Raw genomic sequence first — 18,518 nt, 5'->3', positions numbered from 1 at the left:
CTTGCATAATATATTTCAATTGCGAGTAGGTAAGTGCTCATCTCAACTTTTTTTCAACCTCTCTCAATAAACTTTGAAGGCGCATTCTCAGCCTCCATCAACAGTCAAATTGAAAATCAGCTTGTTGCATTCCAGCGAGGTGAGCAGTTAGCTCGATCGGGTTGTACTTATAATTTTTTGAGTTCACTCAAATATTCTTGAAGCTATGACCAAAAGTTAAAAATGATACGGAACCCGCGAATGCGCAAGTACATGTTTGTTACGTGTAGTTCGATTTATTATGATGCTAATTTTTCAAATCATATTATTTTCTTCCATCTTTCTTTTCAATGAGTTATTCATCATTCCATTTATAGCCCGACCAGGAACATAAAAACCCTGGCATAGAGGCGCCTCAATTGCATTTGATAGTGCAATACTGAGTACAGTCGTACCTGTGTTAAATTAATAGGATAAATTTATGTATCAGGATTCAGGATTACGGGCTAATTTGATATTTTCATAAATTAACGAAAAAATATTATTAAAGGTAACCTGGTTTAAATAAATTAAATGAAACCATCAATCGAGCTAGTAGGATTTATTTTATTATTCATCAAAAATCAAATTCAGAACTTGAATATTCAACTGCAATGTCTGCTCATGAACGCTTTAAACTCGGTACTTCTTTCCCAATTCCATAAAATTCAAAACTTAGAAAGTGACAAAAAACTTTAAAATAGGTAGTTGAAACAAACTACAGCTAATTTTCATAGTGGACTGTACTATACGATAAACATGTCAGTCAATTTGACAACCTTTGTCGGAAACATTATTCAATGAAAATATTGTCCAAACCCTTAGTATTTCTCTTCGACAAATACATTAACACATTGTGAACCACTTTTCTTTCACGACTATAAAAATATTTTAGCATTTTAATTCACATAATTAACTTTTAAAAAAAATAAAACCGACTTCAAATGCGTGAACACAAAAAAAAACTAAAAATTAAAAATATTGCGTATAAAAAAGTTCATCCCCAATTTTCCACCCTTGGGGGTGAAATATTTTCTTCAAATTCGCATGAAACCACCCTTTTGATAATACCTATTCAACAAAAAAATAATCAGTCAAATTGATTTATAATCGGCGGAGATATTGCGTATAAAAAAGTTCATCCCCAATTTTCCACCCTTGGGGGTTGTTTTTTCTATTATTAAATTTAAATGGGACCACCCTTGAGGTATTACCTATACGCCGAAAAAAGATTTGTTCAAATCGGTTCATAATTGGCGGAGTTATCGCGTAACAAACATAGAAAGAAAAAAAAAAAAAACATACGGGTCGAATTGAGAACCTCCTCCTTTTTTGAAGTCGGTTGAAAATCAATTGCACACATTAAAATAAAGTTTGTTTACACTTTGACAGCAATAGACTGACATGCAAGGTGACATGTCAATGAAGTTTTCAGTTACTGTTGCCATTAAAAGAAATTAGTACCATTAGTTTTCCGCAACATGGCGAGGGTTTTTATGTTCCTGGTCAGGCTATAAAATAATAATCTAAAAAGTCAATTAGGAAAATGTCATAATTATAAGAATCGATACTACTCGATTATGTTAATTTTACATGTTTGGCACTTCCCTCGGTCTTTGAATCGCTGCAGCGCGAAAATATCCCAGAAAAAAATACGGTTCTGAAAGGTGCTGCAGGCAGTGCATGTGCCAAGGGGATCTTACTTTGTCGTTTATTTATTTTGTAATGGGCCCATCTAGCTTGATTATAATCAGCGGTTAATTTGTGCAAGGCCGCTTAATTTATAGCTAACTAGAAATGTGAAGGGTCAATTACCATTCAGATCAGACGTCGTTAAATAGAGGTTAGCGGGCTTGGTAGGTCCATAGTTACCCAAGTAGTAGTATACCTATACCAAAGGAAAGAAGACTGAAACGGCTTCCAAAATGGGAGATGAAAAAGTGCAAATGCGGAAACAGTTAGGGCTCCTAGAGGGGGTGGCAATAATATTGGGGATCATATTTGGCAGTGGTATTTTTATAACTCCTAAAGAAGTCTTGGAGAAAACTGGTTCGGTATGGGGATCTCTGACGGTGTGGACCCTGTGCGGAGGCATGGCGACGCTAGGAGCTTTATCCTATGCAGAATTGGGTAAGTGCTTCAACTAATATTAAGATGCAAGCTGTAGTTGAGTATTGATTTGAAATAGATAACTATAATTTGGATAGATGACTGAACATGATTGGTTACTAAACATGTTTGCTATCTGAACAAAGATTTTTCAGCCATTAATTTTGTTAGCATTTATGATTACTATCTGGAAATATTTTTCAATTAAAGTTGTTGCAAAATCAACATTTTTCTGGCTAAAACAAGAAATCAGTGTTTTTAATGCAATTATAGACTTTTTAGATGGATTGGTAGGAATGAGAAATGCTTATCTTCTCTTTTTAAGTCATAAATTTGAATATTGAAGAGCTCAATGAGTGTAATTTAACGCAGGGACTACACTGCTGCAGAGTGGTGGCGACTACCACTACATCAATGAAGCCTATGGACCTTTGCCTGCTTTTCTGTACCTTTGGGACGCTATCTTCGTGTTTGTGTGAGTAAATTACTAACTATCATGATCTATTGTCAGATTTATGCCTACTAATGAAAGACAGGGTTGTCGTGTACTATAGCAATTATTTTGTAGCTTTAACATTTATGGGAGACAGTACTGTTATAATGTTCAATACTTTGAACCATATGAAAAAAGTTTTATCATAATTCTAAATCAATTACAAAGATTCCTTATTTAAACGTTTTCCCAAAGAAAATTCATGATTATTTTCAAGCACTTTGTCTTTCTTGCGCAGTACTGAAGAATTATAGTTGCAAAAGTAAATACCGGCAAAATGGTGTTTTACTAATGAATACTGCACCAGCTATATGTTGTGAGGTAGTGGTGGTAGGGCTAGCTATGTTGGGGTGTGAAGTGCCCTGAAAAGGGCCTACATACTATAGTATAGTGTTTAAGTCAGTGCCTGAGGTATGAAAATCGCACAGGAGGGGTCTCATAATATGATAGAGCATATTAATCTGAAGGAGATCTGAAGTCTCGCTGACATTACAAAAACACCCTCCCGTGTAGGGTTGCCAGGCATCCGGCTTTAGCCGGACATGTTTGGCTTTTTACGGTCTTGTCCGGCCAAATATTGTCTTGTCCGGCCTGTCCGGCTTTTGTTAGGCTTTTTATTTTGGCCTGCCGCGCCAGGCGAAAGTCGAGCCATAGAATAATATGAAGCGCACGCATCAGGACGTTGAGGCAACCGATGATGATACGATGACAGCACTAGGGTGAGCTATGACACTGATTGCACCCGGTCCTGAGTGCAGTCCGGCTTTTAGGGTAAAATGTCCGGCCAAATGAAGCACAAGTCCGGCTCTTGTGTTTTTGGACCTGGCAACCCTACTCCCGTGCCACTCCCATACCTGATCCCATGGCACTGACTGAAAATCAATAGTTGGAGTTTCTAGATGGCTACTGTCTACTTCAATGTAATAAAGAATTGAAATGTCTATTTGAGCAATATGGGATGATCACCTTTTTCTAGGACAGGTTTTTGGCACTTTGCCTATGGCTTTTTAGGATCACACTTGTTTGTGTGGATAGAAGATTAGAGATAAATATTTATTAGATAAGCCATTGCCAGACAATGAATGATTTGTACTATTCTTTGAAGTTGTTAAAAATATAATTAAATATTGGGGTTTTTCTTATTTTGATGAAGTGTACTGAGTAAAATCTGTTTAATTATATTTTTGATATTTTTTTAATGATTGAGAGAAGTGCAATATTGACATTGGTTTATTTTTGTGCAACATTGAATCTCATCCATTATGACAGAACATTATGGCCTACAACAATGATAGTGGTATGGATACTTGTTTTATCTATGTTCTTGTTGTTGCAGCCCAAGCACGAATGCAATCATGTCGCTGACGTTTGCGAACAACATCCTGAGCCCAATATTTCCAACGTGTCCCATCAATCAAATGGCTAAGAAGCTGTTAGCTGCCGTCACTATATGTGAGTAGTTATAAGAGTAATTGCCTTATCTTTGTAAATGAGTACTAATAACCACAGTTGTTATTTGAAAGGGATAATTGGATTAAATATTAGACATTGGCTGTAAATACAGGAAACAGCAATAGTCTCATCTATTTATGTGTTTGCTTTAGATAAGTAGAGGAAATTCAAATAAACAAAAAGCTATGTTTATGTCATAATAAAATTTAGAACTACCTTTAACCCACGGCTTCGTCCGCATGAAATTTAGTTTGTCACAGATCGTTATAAATTATAACCTATACATACATAGGTATAATGTTATTCTGAGTTATCTATATTTATAAAAGCGAAAGGTCACTGATTGACTGACTGACTGATTCACTCACATCATCACGTAATCTCACCTACAAGTACAACTACAAGTGCTAGGACTTTCAAATTTTGCATGGGGGTTCCTTTTAGAACGTAGGTGCTCACTAAGACGGGATTTCGCCAAATTCAACCTCTAAGGGGGTAAAACAGGATCCACGCGTACGTAGTCGCTGGTGGCCGCTAGTAAACAATAATACTGTAAAGTTTAATCTAAATCCGTTCAGTAGGTTTGTGTGAAAGAGTAAAAAACATCCACATAAACTTTCGCATTTATAATATTAGTAGGATAGGTATAGATGTAGATATCACATACACATTCCCTCTTACAGGTTTCCTGACTTTCATAAACGCTTACAACGTGAGGTTCACAACTCGGCTACAGAATGTGTTTATGTTCACCAAGATCACGGCTCTCGTCATCATAATAGGCGCGGGGATCATTTACATTTGTAAAGGTAAATAAAAAACGTATTGTTACTCATCTGTGTTCAAACATGAGCATAACAGAATGAGCCTGAATTTTTCTTGAGTATTGAGTAAGAATACTTGGAAGCTTAATTCAACCAGTCAAGTCTTTAAAACCTTACTTTGTTTTTGTAGGAGGAACTGAGCACTTTGAAGATGGTTGGGAAGGGACTGCAACATCGGCTGGAGATTGGTCTGTGGGCATATACTCTGGAATATTTGCTTACTCTGGATGGTAAGTCAATATTTTTATCACTGGTGATTGTTATCGTCCACATGTTCATTTCTTAGGTCATGCTTAGCCTTTTCCTTTCTATTGGATGGCCCCTTTCAGAATTTAGCCTAACCGGATGGAACTTTCGAGATTAATTACATTAGCATTGCCCGTGGCTTCAGATTGGATCTCCGTACTCTCTGTCTGCTACAGATACTTTTTAGCTCACGTCAATGCTAATATGAGTGAACTATGGCCTGTGGGGCGTCCACCCACAAGGTTGACCGACGACATCGTAAAAGTAGCAGGAGTTGCTGGACGCAGGTCACTACCAACCGGGTAACATGGAAAGCATTGGGGGAGGTCTATGTTCAGCAGTGAACGTGCTATGGCTGAGATGATGATGATGATGGGCCATGAACTTGGACACCATCGTTACAGCTCACACATAAACTTTTAAACTAACAATTATGGCTAAGTCTACTGATATCGGTAATAAAATATTATGTAACTATAAATAAGATTGATATGTTAAAACATTTGTCCATCAAAATGTAACGCTCACTTGCCCAGCTAACTTGTAATATTTCTGCGTCATCTTCATATTAGAGAGAGCCTTGGTACCCATAACACAAGTTAAATCTTAGCTTGGGTACCAGGATTCACTCAACATACTGTTTGTGTACCTGTCTAGATTGTTGTAATCTACATTCATTACTGTGTAGTATGTTTTGGTGTAACATTTTATGTCAATAAAGAATTTATTATTATTATAAACCAGAAGAAGTTATCTTTAAACAATTTCCCAGGAACTACTTGAACTTCATGACGGAAGAGCTAAGAGACCCGTACAAGAACCTGCCCCGAGCCATCTACGTGTCCCTGCCTCTGGTGACCAGTATCTACCTGCTAGCTAACGTGTCCTACCTGGCTGTGCTTGGGCCTAACGGAGTGAGGGCCACCGAAGCCATCGCTGTGGTATGTATGCGCCTGATGGAACTGAAGTACATACCATTATCTTGTAGAGTTCGAAATCTTTTGCATGGAAATATACTATAGGGTGTTCAAATATAGATAAACCCGTGTCTAAGCCCGTGTGTAGGGATTGCAGTCCTGCATCTTTGAAACTATGTTTAAAATCAAATGGAAAGTACATTAATATTTGTGTAAAAAACTACAATTGCAACCCCTACTCATGTACTTGGACCAAATCAGAAAAAACCTCACACAACATACTTTGTTGCTATAGTATAACCTTGATGACTTAAATTCCACGAATTTGTTCGATGCAGATCACAATTAAGTAGTCTCGAGATTTCCTTGAAGGTTATGTATGGAGACAAATGAATGAGAGAATTCTCTAATTGTTCTACAAATAAGGCCCAGAACAGACGGTGAAACGCAACTGCAACGAAACTGCAACTGCTAGTTATGACGCGACCAGTTTGAATGTTTCAAACTGGTCGCGTCATGTGTGGTCTCTCAACGGACGCTATGGCAGAAACTTAGACGCAATTCAAAAGTAACTAGCAGTTGCAGTTTCGTTGCAGTTGCGTTTCACCGTCTGTTCTGGGCCTAAGAGTTTTGAATCTGATCAAGCAATCAATGAAGAATGCAATAGTGGTGTTCTGACTTGCTATAGCGAAGATATTTTAAATGGCTTGGCGAGTTCTTGGCAAAAGCAGTATCATCATTCGCTAGATATTTACATTAGCGAATTGCACTTTATTTGAAGGCTCAACAACAGAATAGAAGTTTTAACGTTGAAAATTCCCCTCTGCAAGGCCCAGTTTCCACCAAGACGGAGCAGGGCGGAACGGAGCGTAGAAGTGTTTTGAATAACCAATCAGATTTCATTATTTCCACTTCTCGTCTCAGAACAGCACAGCTGTCAAGTTCTATACAGGGTGTTAGGTAAATGGGTATATGAGCCGACACTAGCCCATGTTAACATGGGCATATACATAAATGGTATGGTGAAGTCAGAAAATTGATATCTTCATTTTAATTATTTTAATTTTCATACACATCGGATTTTATAAAATTTATTTTGTATGAAAATGCCCGCGGCTTCACCCGCGTGAAAATTAGTTTGTCACAGATTGCCATAAATTATAGCCTATATGTTATTCCGGGTTATAAACAATAATACTGTAAAGTTTCATCAAAATCCGTTGAGTAGTTTTAGCGTGAAAGAGTAACAAACATCCAGACATCCATACAAACTTTCGCATTTATAATATTAGTAGGATTTGACGGCCCGATACTTCTCCGCTCCGCTTTGTTGGAAACCGGGCCTAATGATATAAAAATTTGTGATATAACACCTTATAATTAAAATTCCATATCTCCATCTCCCAGGACTTTGCGATCGCGATCCTCGGCTTCATGCGGTGGGTGATGCCCGTACTGGTTTCCATGGCGACCATGGGCGGGCTGACGGTGCACATCATGACGTCATCGCGCATGTGCTTCGCGGGCGCTAGGAATGGACACATGCCTGAGCTTCTGGCGCATATCAACATGAAATCTATGACGCCGGTGCCCTCGCTTATCTTTCTGGTGAGCTTTTTTACCATATGAAGACCACACGGGAAAAACAAAGAATGTCAAAAAACTACAATTAAGAGAAAAACAGTTTTTAAAGGTAGTTTGAAAGTCTATATTTCTTTCATTTTAGACTCTTTTATGTGAGATACTAGCTTTCCGCCCGCGGCTTCGCCCGCGTGGAATTTTGTCTGTCACAGAATAACTTTATCGCGCACGTCCCTGTTTCAAAAACCGGGATAAAAACTATCCTATGTTCTTTCCCGGGACTCAAACTATCTCTATGCCAAATTTCATCAAAATCGGTTGCGAGGTTTAAGCGGGAAAGCGTAACAGACAGACAGACAGACAGAGTTACTTTCGCATTTATAATATTAGTTGGGATTGATAAAACTTATTACTGTGTTAACATATGCTTTGCCTGTACTTCTAAAACTCGATTTGTTTAAATAAGTTTTAAGTTATGGTCCATAATATAACCGTTTCTTGCCATGGACAAACAAACACAAATTGAACTATTACAGTTGACCACGACGATTTTACCCAATTCTGATTTTTGAAATAGAATGTTTCCCTAAAAAGCTAACAGATGGCATTAAAAAGTAAGTTTCACAAAAAAGGTGACATTTATTGTTTTTACCGTGTGGTCTTCATATTGTTATGGTTTCTCCGTTTTCTTTTTTCACTTGTAGACAGATTGACTTGCAGTATCCGATTATTGGATCGGGTGAATCGGATACAGAATTAAACCACAATCTAAATGATAATGTGTCTAAAACTATTAGGTAAATAGTATGACATGGTTTACGGATCCTAACGTCAAGCTCAGTTCTGCATACTACTCATGTAACCTCAAATCTTATCCCAATAATTTCATCATCAGCCCAATGCCGTCGAATTACAACTGCCGATTCGCGGGTTGCTAATACAGGACTATTCCCACCTCTCGTTCCCACCGCAGCAACTCTTGTGTAGCCAGGATCTACAGCTTGACCGCCAATAACAACCCAACCAGTGAAGGTCCAGTTTGTCCCGGGGGAAAGTTAAACTGTCATTGAACCCGCAACGAAACTAATCAGAAGAACATAGGAGGTGTTTAAAGTCTTTTTAGAAAAGTTGTGATTTCGAATTATTGGGGAATGGTGTCAAATAGTGTATGGTTTCAGATGCTGGTCTCGCTAGTGATGCTGATCCCCGACAACTTGACGACGCTGATCACGTACTGCACCGTAGTGGAGTCGTTCTTCACCACGCTTAGTTGCAGCGCCGTGCTGTGGCTGCGGTACAAGAAGCCCGACCTGCCGCGCCCTATTAAGGTACTGTCTGACCCATAGAAAGATACACAGACAGACATGTGGCGACATCTACGGTACGCCACTACAAACGTGTACCAACAGATGGCGCTGTTACGACTGCACTATGGCACACTCCGCCGCTCATACAAACCTGCATCGCGGTGACGGAGTTTTCTACCCTGCCAAGTACATATAGACAAACCAAGATGGTGTAAATTGGACCTTGGTCCCCGAGCATAACACCCGCTCGGAAGGAAGCACTAACATCTAGCTTCCTTGTTGTGGTTGAGCAGCATATCCCACAGACACATATCCCTATCATGATATTGGCAGCATTTTGTCCAGGCATTGACACTCATGGACATACATACCCCAGTTTAATACCGCGAGCAATTGCCCACGCCTATACATAACCTTTACCACGCTCACCTGCAGCTGCCTATTTTCCACCATTGAATGTGCCACTTCCATAAAATTCTCTTAAAACCAGTAACTTTGAATGAGCCAGTTTTTGCCACTTGAACAGACCGGCCATAGGCACTAGACGACAGAGGTGGTTAAAACTCTATTTCCCCAGACATTTGGATTTCATCAGATCTCTTTTTGTATCCATCCATATCCTTTTTTCTTTTTATTATACGAGTACAACTTAAAACTGCCACGCGGTCTCGTGCTAGATGAAGGTCTTAAGGCCAGAAAGTGGCCAACGGGAGTCAACGGGAACGCGTGGTAAGGAACTTGCTTCTAAATGTATTGTAACTTCCTACTTTTAAACCGGCAGACAGTGGTGACTGAGTCTGTTGCGGCGCTTCTTCTCATCACTTGCCAAATGTTTGTTTCGAAGCGCTGGTTGAGACATGTAAAGATAGATAGATAGATATAACGTTTATTTGCACAACAGAAACACACATTTCAAACAGAAAGTACCAAAAGTAGGATAAAATAGCACCCTCAGGATAATATGACATGGTATGGTAAAACAGAAATAAAAAAGAAGAAAGAAAAAAAAACATTATGACATACAATATAGGTATCTACACACTTTATACAGAGAGATACACTTTGTAAAGACTCCTTGAGCATTTGACGATTGTAAGAACTAATTCAATTTCAAATTCAATTTTGATTTGAAGCCTTTGCTTATTGAATCATTTCTTCTTATTTTTTACTATACTAGAGGCATTTTTAAGATACCTCCCTATGTCAGTAACACTAACAACATTATGTACAGTCACGGAATGAAAAGGTTCGTCAGTTTTCAAATTGATTCCTTCAACGAATCGCGAGCACATATTACCTTTTGAAACTATGTTACAGAATAATCTCGAGTTAGAGAAAATAATCTTTAACTGTTCGTCAGTAAAGTTCAAAATTATTCAGATCAAAGTTGTTTGACGATTTATCTTGTCAAGATTATTATGATTGATAAACTAAAACCTTCTTGTTGGTTCAGCCTGCCATTATTATTTCTATTAAATAAAAAAAAACTACATTTTGTAACATTGCATGGGATAGAAAAATAAACATGCAAAACGTTATTCGTCAGCAAACATCATATTTATTTAAATGTTAGCAGCACTGTTTCTTGCACTGTTATGTTGGCAGGTTTGACTCTTACAGTACCTAGTGCAAGCGAAAACCGACACTAAGGTGACGAACCTTTTCATTCTGCGACTGTACATGGATATCAAGCTGTATACAGTGAAACAGCAAATTGATAAGTACAGTAAAAGTTACCAACTGAGACTGGATAGTCACAGAAACGAACTCGCCTCTCAACTGCAAAGAACTGGCAGTCTCCACTTTTCTAAACTGAAGAGACATAGCATTCAAAGCCTAGCGAAAAGATACGCAGTGAAAGAATTGACTCACTGGACTAGTCTCTTACTGAACGCCTCAAGAACCGGATTGGAATCAGACAAATGATTGGATTATTGTTTCACGAAAACAGATTGCCAACTTTGCCAAGTAGCAGAATAGAAAAGGAAAAACATTTTTTTTAATGAGGGCTATCGTTTTAGCGCTTACCAGTTAGCGCCACTGTAGAGTAAGGTCCTGTCACTTGCTAGTAGCGAAGACAGTGGCACCAACTGGTGAGCGCTAAAGTGGTAGGAGGACTATTGCATTTGCACTCATCAAGATGGCGCCACTGTAGAGTAAGGTCCTGTCAATCGCCAGGGGTGCCAACTGTTAAGTATAAAAACGATAGCTGTACGATCTTTGAACGTACAATTAATTTAGATTGTTTATGTCAGCAATACGCGCCGACCGCGGCGCGGTGGCATCAACTTACAGCAAACTTTATTTCGATATTTCATTGATTTTACATTTAGTGTTTATTCGGTCACCAAACCAACCACGCGTAATAAATAATAAATAAATAATAAATAAATCTTTGGACAATTTCACACAGCGCCAGCTAGCCCCAAAGTAAGCAACTCAATGCTTGTGTTATGGGTGCTAGCTTAACGGATATACTACTTATATACTTTTTTTTTTTAAATACATACATATTATACATAGTCACACCCAGACCCGTCACAGAAATTAAAATTCATCATTTCAATTTCTGCCCGGCCGGGAATCGAACCCGGGACCTCTCGGCATAGTAATCACTCATACCTTTTCACCATTTCGCACCATTTTAACTTAAGTAGTTTAGACATTGTAATAGTGTTAGTTATTGCAATTAACTTTTTGTCATAGTAACCAGTGACTTTCCATCCACCATTCCTTTCTTTGAATGTGCGTACCGTACAATAGCCCTCATTATCCTCCAATTCCAGGTCCAGACGTGGATCCCGGTGACGTTCGTGGTGGTGTCGACGATCCTGATGGTGGTGCCCATTCTGAGCGAGCCAGTAGCGGTGGTGGCGGGCGCGCTCATCACCTTCGCCGGCGTGCCCGTCTACTGGGCGTTTGTGCGCGCCAAACCGCGCGTCGTGCGCGACTTGTCCAGTGAGTATCACCACAGTACTACGTACAGAAGTTTTACTTCGCGAAGGTATTAAAAAAAATGTATGCTCAATGTCATTAACAATATGGTGTAATTTAGCTTGTCTCAAGAGCACCGTTTTGTTGACAAACGTCAGTGATCGGTACTGCGCCGAAGCAAAGGGCTGACTTCGGTAAAATGATGTGACGTGAGGTGCCAAACTGCGGAAAATGGCGGAGGAAATACATGATTTAGCATGAATTATCATGAATAATATTAACTACTTATTTACCTCTCAGTGTCTTGAGGCAACTTAAAAAAGTACATTGTGTTTTTATTATTATTTAGGCAGTTAAATACTGCACAGTATTTAGTACACAATTTTCTTTATTTTTTTCCATCATACACAAGAATACGCGTGCGTGAGTCAATGTTCGCTCGTATGTGAGGCCTTGTCGAATAGTAATCCTATAGGGGGCCATCGTGCGTGTTTTGTTTTCGATGTAAACTCGTGGAGATGAACAGGCCTGGTATCACTCATAGATCACAGAAACTAAAGGGAGATGTGCCAAGGGGGCGGGGCCGGTGTCGCAGCAATATGCCCAAAAACAGAACACATTTCTCGTGAAAGAAGAAAGAAAGAAAGAAAGAAAGAAAGAAAATGATGACAGCAGCAACGTCATAATGTAAACAGTTTACATTGCTTGCGTAGTACTAAAGATTATTCGAACGTTGAGTACTGATACCGCAGTGGATAATAAGCACATATTTTGATTTCTTTGTGTGAATTTCAATAGCGTCACTGAGTTTCGAACTCAGCGCATTAGTTGGCATCTCTCTATATCTCTATGGTATCACTACATAGTCGCTTTTCGCTGTCCCTATGTATAAGTATACACAGGGATATTGCGTAGTTCTAAAGATCTAAGTAGATCTTTAGAACTACGCAACAGATTTTGATGCGGTTTTTTAATGTAAACTCGCACGTTTGAGAGTGAATGATATCATTAATGTTTAAAAGTTGAGTGAGTGTCGTCCGAATGTCCCGTGCGAATGATGAACAAATGAAAAAGTGAGTTATGAATAGAAAAGTGAAGCCGATTGAATGAGTGAAGTACAAGTGATTTAGTGCGGAAAGAATGAATGTTGAACAGCGAGTGAAATCCTAATCGCGCGAATGAATGAACACTCAAAAAGGAATGAATGTCATGCTAGTGAGTGAGAGCCTAATGCATGAGTGGCTATCAAAGGAGTAAAAGAGTGAATGTGAATGGGCGCCGAATTGCAAAGCAAGGGAGTCCCGAATCAACCTTCTTTATGAATATTCTGTGACATACAATTGATATTATTGCAATCATAGATTGCCTATTGATACAACCTTTTTTTCATTTCAGCAAAATTCACACACACATGCCAAAAATTGTTCCTGTCGGCGGTCGAAGAAAAAGATGACTAAAGCGTATCATTAAGATCTGAAAACTGCTAAAGGAATCTCACAGGAATCTGCGGTTTATAAGGTTTTTCGTTTTATTTTTATGAATAGTTACAGTAGATGTACACTGGTCAATCTGGTCATCACAAAAACCGACCATCCCGCGACAAGGACTTTCAAACGTATGCATTTCCACTTCTCACAAATGGTGGCACCATTTGAAAGCCTAGTTCTAAAGTTCATTTCATTAAAAGAAAGGTTTTTACCCCAAAAATGTGTATTTAGAAGGATCCAGAGTCACTTCTTCAAAAAATGGGTAGTTAGGCTTGAGCCAACTTTTATGGTTTTAATACTGTTAAGTTGGGATTAATCGCTATCCATCTGTTAAAGAGGACACGCGAGATCATTATTTGGTTTTATAACCATAAAAATTGGTCTAATTGATCCCAGAGGTGAGCCCAAAGTTAGGTCTTTTTTCAAGTCACATTTATTGTATGTTTCAATATGTTAATTGTTAAATGTGTTTTCTTTATGGATATTTATTGGGCTTTCAAATAACACCAATATTGTTGGGGCACCATGATTGTGTCAGTAGAAATGAGTTTTCCTGTAAAACGTAGGTGGGCCGATTTTTGTGATGACCAGTATATTTATATCTAACATGTGCTATTTCAACTAGCGGAAGAGTAGATTTAACTTGAATATTCTTTGGTAGTTGGTACTCATTCCGCCTACATATGGTTTTCGTTGCGGGTGGGTACCGTTTCACTCAGTTACCAAAATGACAGGGTTACATTGATTTTTACTCTCGGATTTATACTAAAGTTTTTATTTTAAGTTACTTAGAAATTTATAAGTAACCCTGCGCGTAAGTTTTTGTATCGCGCTGTAAATAAACTGTAATAAATAACCATTTTTATATATTTACTCAGCATTAGTATTTACCATTATATGGATAGATGCTCGTATATTTTAGTGGTACACCGACTGTGTATAAACTTCAACGCTTCGGTGATCTACCTCAAAGGTAGGCGCTGTTTGTTTTTCGTGTTTATTTTGCGATTTCTAGTAGTTAACTAGTGAGTTTATTCTATGGGGTATATCGATTTCATATATTGCTAATATTTCGATGGTTTTATTTAATGTGCGTTGACCATTGACTAAATTATGAGCACAGAAAGGTCTATTTTAATTTGGAACTTAACCCTATTTAGAACGTCAAGTCATTGACAATTTTAAATTTTAACTCCTTTTTATCAGTTTTATTGAATTTATCTTAACTTGTTGTGAAGTTTTACTTGTATTTGGTTGTGATAACTATTATTTTATTTTTGAAATTTTAAAAATTACGAATTTAAATTTATAAAGTCTATGCTCTGAATAAGTATTAATATTTAATATAGCTTGTTTTATTTGAGTTAAAATTTGAATCGTGTTGTGTGTTTTATCAAGTTTTCTCGTATTTAAATAGAATACTGTACCATACTGTGTACCTGTATTGCCCAACATAATTTCAGTCATAATTTAGACTTTACAATAATGTAGATCTCTAATTAGTATAGTTATTTATTTATTTATTTATTTCGTTTGTACAGTCGGCATCAATGGTAATGGATTGCACAAATATTTCAAAAGTTATTTATTTATATTGAATGGTCGGCTATTAAATTATAATTATTTCCAAAGGAAAAAATGCAATTATTTAAAGTGATTAGATTTGGATTTTTAAGCCGTACTTTTTGATGCAGACTATACTTGTTTGGTGCATGAAAATAACTTATAAAGTGTACTTACATCTATTAATTTACTTAAATTGGCCGAACTGAACGTAGGTATTTGGGGCCCTAGGATAAACTTATAATATTGCTATCAGAAAGCATTTTAATTAATAACTAATAATGTATCAATTTATAACTAAGTGCAAATGCATTCACGGGGCCTTAATTTCGTAGATCATGTAAAATAAAAGATTATAGAGTTATGTACAGTCAATTAGAGCACTACTCAATGTATACTGATGTCTTTGTCTCTGACTGTACATGTACAATGACTACATTTCTTGCACAGAAATTAGAATTTACTTTACCAAAGATGGAATTATGCCAAAAACTTAATGCTACAATTATAAATTATGCTAAATTATGAATTCTACTGGTACAAACTGAGTCTGTTTAATGTAATATAGTTCTATAATAGTAGTGTAAACATAGATTAAAGTAGCCCAGTGATATTAAAACTTATTGAAGGGGCCATAAAGATGTTGTAGAGTGGTATATCGGGCAGTAAAGTAATAATTTATTAGGTGATAAAGGTCACAATTTGAAACATTTAACTATGCCAGGCTCACTGCCCGTAGGATGAGTATAGCTTGCTTGGAGTGTAATAGGGGATCAAACACCTTTGATATACTTTTTACGAACTGTTGTATGGAAATAACAGTCTGGCGTCACTTGGACATTATTTTAAAACTCAGCAAATTATTGTTCATTTCAAGTCCATTAAATTCTAATATCCTACTAATATTATAAAGACGAAAGTTTGGATGTCATGATGTCTGGATGTTTGTTACTCTTTCACGCAAAAACTACTGAACGGATTTTGTTGAAACTTTACAGTATTGTTGTTTATAAAAAATTAACATATAGGCCATAATTTATGACGATATGTGACAAATAAATTTCAATAAATAAATAAGACGTGTCTAAAAAGCGCCATCAATCAATATTCATGCGGGAGAAGCCGTTGAAACGCCATCTATTAACATGATATCTAACGGGGGTAAAACGAGGTTCACGCGTACGAAATCGCGGGCGGTCGCTAGTAACAAATAAACGATAATAAGAAAGCTTTTCATATGAATTACTAGTAAGTCAAGGAACAAGTGAATAGTGTCTGATCCCCTAAAGCACAGCAGTGGTGTGAACTGCTGGCTAAAGAGTTATCACGTTAAGCTATCATATAGCTGGTATTGTTAAGATATTAAGGTTGTGAATTGTGTCACCACAGTCCAATCCACGCTTTTTGGACCAATTTGAAAGAAACTACTTTTGTTTCTAAGGCTCGGACTACAAGTAGCATGCATCATAATATAAATAATAACAAGGGTCATAAAGAAAAGACATTTTATTGATAAACTAGCTTTTACCCGCGGCTTCACCCGCGTGAAATTTAGTGTCACAGATCGGCATAAATTATAGCCTATTATGTCAATCTGGGTAACAATAATAAAATCTGTTCAGTAGTTTTTGCGTGAAAGAGTAATAAACATCCAGATATCCAAACTTTCGCATTTATAATATTAGTAGGATACTTATACAACTGATGGGAATGGTGGGAATAGGGTTGCCAGGTCCAAAATCAAAAAAGCCGGATTCTGTGCTTCATTTGGCCGGACATTTACCCTAAAAGCCGGACATGTGACGGTGCAATTAGTCATAACTCACGAGTGAGTACTGTCATCGTATCATCGTTTGCCCAACATAACATCCTGATGCGTGCGCTTCATATTATTCTGTGGCTCAACTTTCGCCTGGCACAGCAGGCCAAATAAAAAGCCAGACAGGCCGGACAAGACAAAATTTGGCCGGACAAGACCGTCCAAACATGTCCGGCTAAAGCCGGACGCCTGGCAACCCTAGGTGGGAATGAAATAAAATACACAAAAAACAGCAAGTATGGCCAATCGCGACGCTAGCATTCTGAATTAGAGTTCGCGCATCGAGAGTTGAGGCGTTCAACACAAGCAAAGACTTTTACTGTATACGCTCGCTGCTGGGCTGACGTCTTGCGAATTCTGACTAACAAATGATTTATTTCTCGCTTGCATACTTCGAGAGCGAGGAAACTAGTGTATAGTCCCAATATACTGAACTGTCCTATCCATGACATTGACAGCGGGGCGCTACCGTCAATACCGGATCGCTGGTTCCGATTTTTGCCATGTTGGAAACCATGTAGTTGAACTATGGTTGCGCTCCCCTGTCATTGAGTTTGGTGGGACAGTTCAGCGTGGGTCATCTATATTCGATATTTGAACTTGAAGTGTAACGTGTTGTGTGTGTTCGTTAGTGTGAATACCGTTTTCGCCTCAACTTTCGCTGCGCGAACTATAAAACGGTAAACTGGAGTTAGATTTTAAAGTTTCTTTACCTGATGCTTGCAGTCCGAGCCTAAACGTTTTAATATGAAGCATAACATCATTATTTGAAATAACCAGCCCGGCAGACTCGGTGAACTGTGGAATGATGATTGACGACTTTATCCTTTAAATTGATTGCCAATAATGCTTGAAAAAACTATTATTAGCGCTTTATTAAAACATGAGGCGAGTTTATAAACGAATTTCATTTGAAAATCTTGTATTCACTATTAATAATATTCGATAGGTTATAAAATATGTATAACATATTTCAGTAGTTGTGTAACATTAAATAGTAGTTTAACGTAACAAATTGTATAATCCTCTCAAATATGAGACCTTTTGAAGACTGTGTACAATAAAAATAAATTTTAGAATTAAACTTAGCTCTCTGGACTCTGCATGGATGTCTTGCCAATATGCTCTCTTTTTGAACTTTTTATGTACATATGGGGTTTATGTAACTTGTGTGAAAATATAAATACTGCAGGCCAAAGAAGAACCCGAATCTCAAGAACGGCTGACAGGCTTTCGTAAATACCAAAAATATTATTATATTTGTCATTGTGCCATATTTTAACCGAGATGAGATTCTCTTAATTCTGTAATCGATACTGAGTCTTAGTTTATAATGAAACCACGTGTTATACTTTGGCCTACTCTATGACGTCATTTAAATGGTCAATTCAATTAAAATTCGAGCTCTGATGTGTATTTTGGAAAATTTGAACACTATAATGTAATTTTACGAACATAGTTAATAAACAATAAACCTAAGGTATTGATTATTATAATAATTATGTATCCCAAAATTATTTTCTGAAATTAACATTATCTAATTTACTACTTCAAAAATATGTAGGTAGGTATGTTTTTTAACTGCTTTTATAATATGTACATATTTTATATCATTTGCACAGTTTTGTGAATTTTTATGAAATTTGATTTAAAAAATAAACGAGTTTTGTTTGGGACTGTAATAATATTTAATCGTAATATTATCTTAGATACCTTTGACAAAATATAATGAAGTCAAGGTGTAAGAGCTTGCAATTAAGTACTTATA

At 37.3% G+C, this 18,518-nt stretch overlaps 1 protein-coding gene across 1 annotated transcript; it reads left to right on the top strand.

The window, feature by feature from the left end:
- Positions 1-1,559: 1,559 nt before the first annotated feature.
- Positions 1,560-13,824, top strand: LOC135086993 (Y+L amino acid transporter 2). Its single transcript, XM_063981845.1, has 10 exons — positions 1,560-2,148; positions 2,500-2,602; positions 3,957-4,072; positions 4,756-4,881; positions 5,027-5,126; positions 5,915-6,083; positions 7,467-7,667; positions 8,819-8,968; positions 11,734-11,905; positions 13,277-13,824. Exons 1-10 carry the CDS (start codon positions 1,944-1,946, stop codon positions 13,336-13,338), a joined length of 1,404 nt encoding a protein of 467 aa, XP_063837915.1. The 5' UTR covers positions 1,560-1,943; the 3' UTR covers positions 13,339-13,824.
- Positions 13,825-18,518: the final 4,694 nt, after the last annotated feature.

This window comes from Ostrinia nubilalis, chromosome Z (assembly GCF_963855985.1).
Source record: "Ostrinia nubilalis chromosome Z, ilOstNubi1.1, whole genome shotgun sequence".
Taxonomy (NCBI): domain Eukaryota; kingdom Metazoa; phylum Arthropoda; class Insecta; order Lepidoptera; family Crambidae; genus Ostrinia; species Ostrinia nubilalis.
The sequence above is the reverse complement of the archived record's forward strand: the minus strand, read 5'-3'. Positions and strand labels throughout refer to the sequence as shown.

Coding starts and splice junctions, on each gene's coding strand:
- LOC135086993 (XM_063981845.1), top strand. CDS start 1,944: ATGGGAGATGAAAAAGTGCAAATGCGGAAACAGTTAGGGCTCCTAGAG. Junction 2,603..3,956: donor GACGCTATCTTCGTGTTTGT/GTGAGTAAATTA, acceptor TTGTTGTTGCAG/CCCAAGCACGAATGCAATCA. Junction 11,906..13,276: donor CGTCGTGCGCGACTTGTCCA/GTGAGTATCACC, acceptor TTTTCATTTCAG/CAAAATTCACACACACATGC.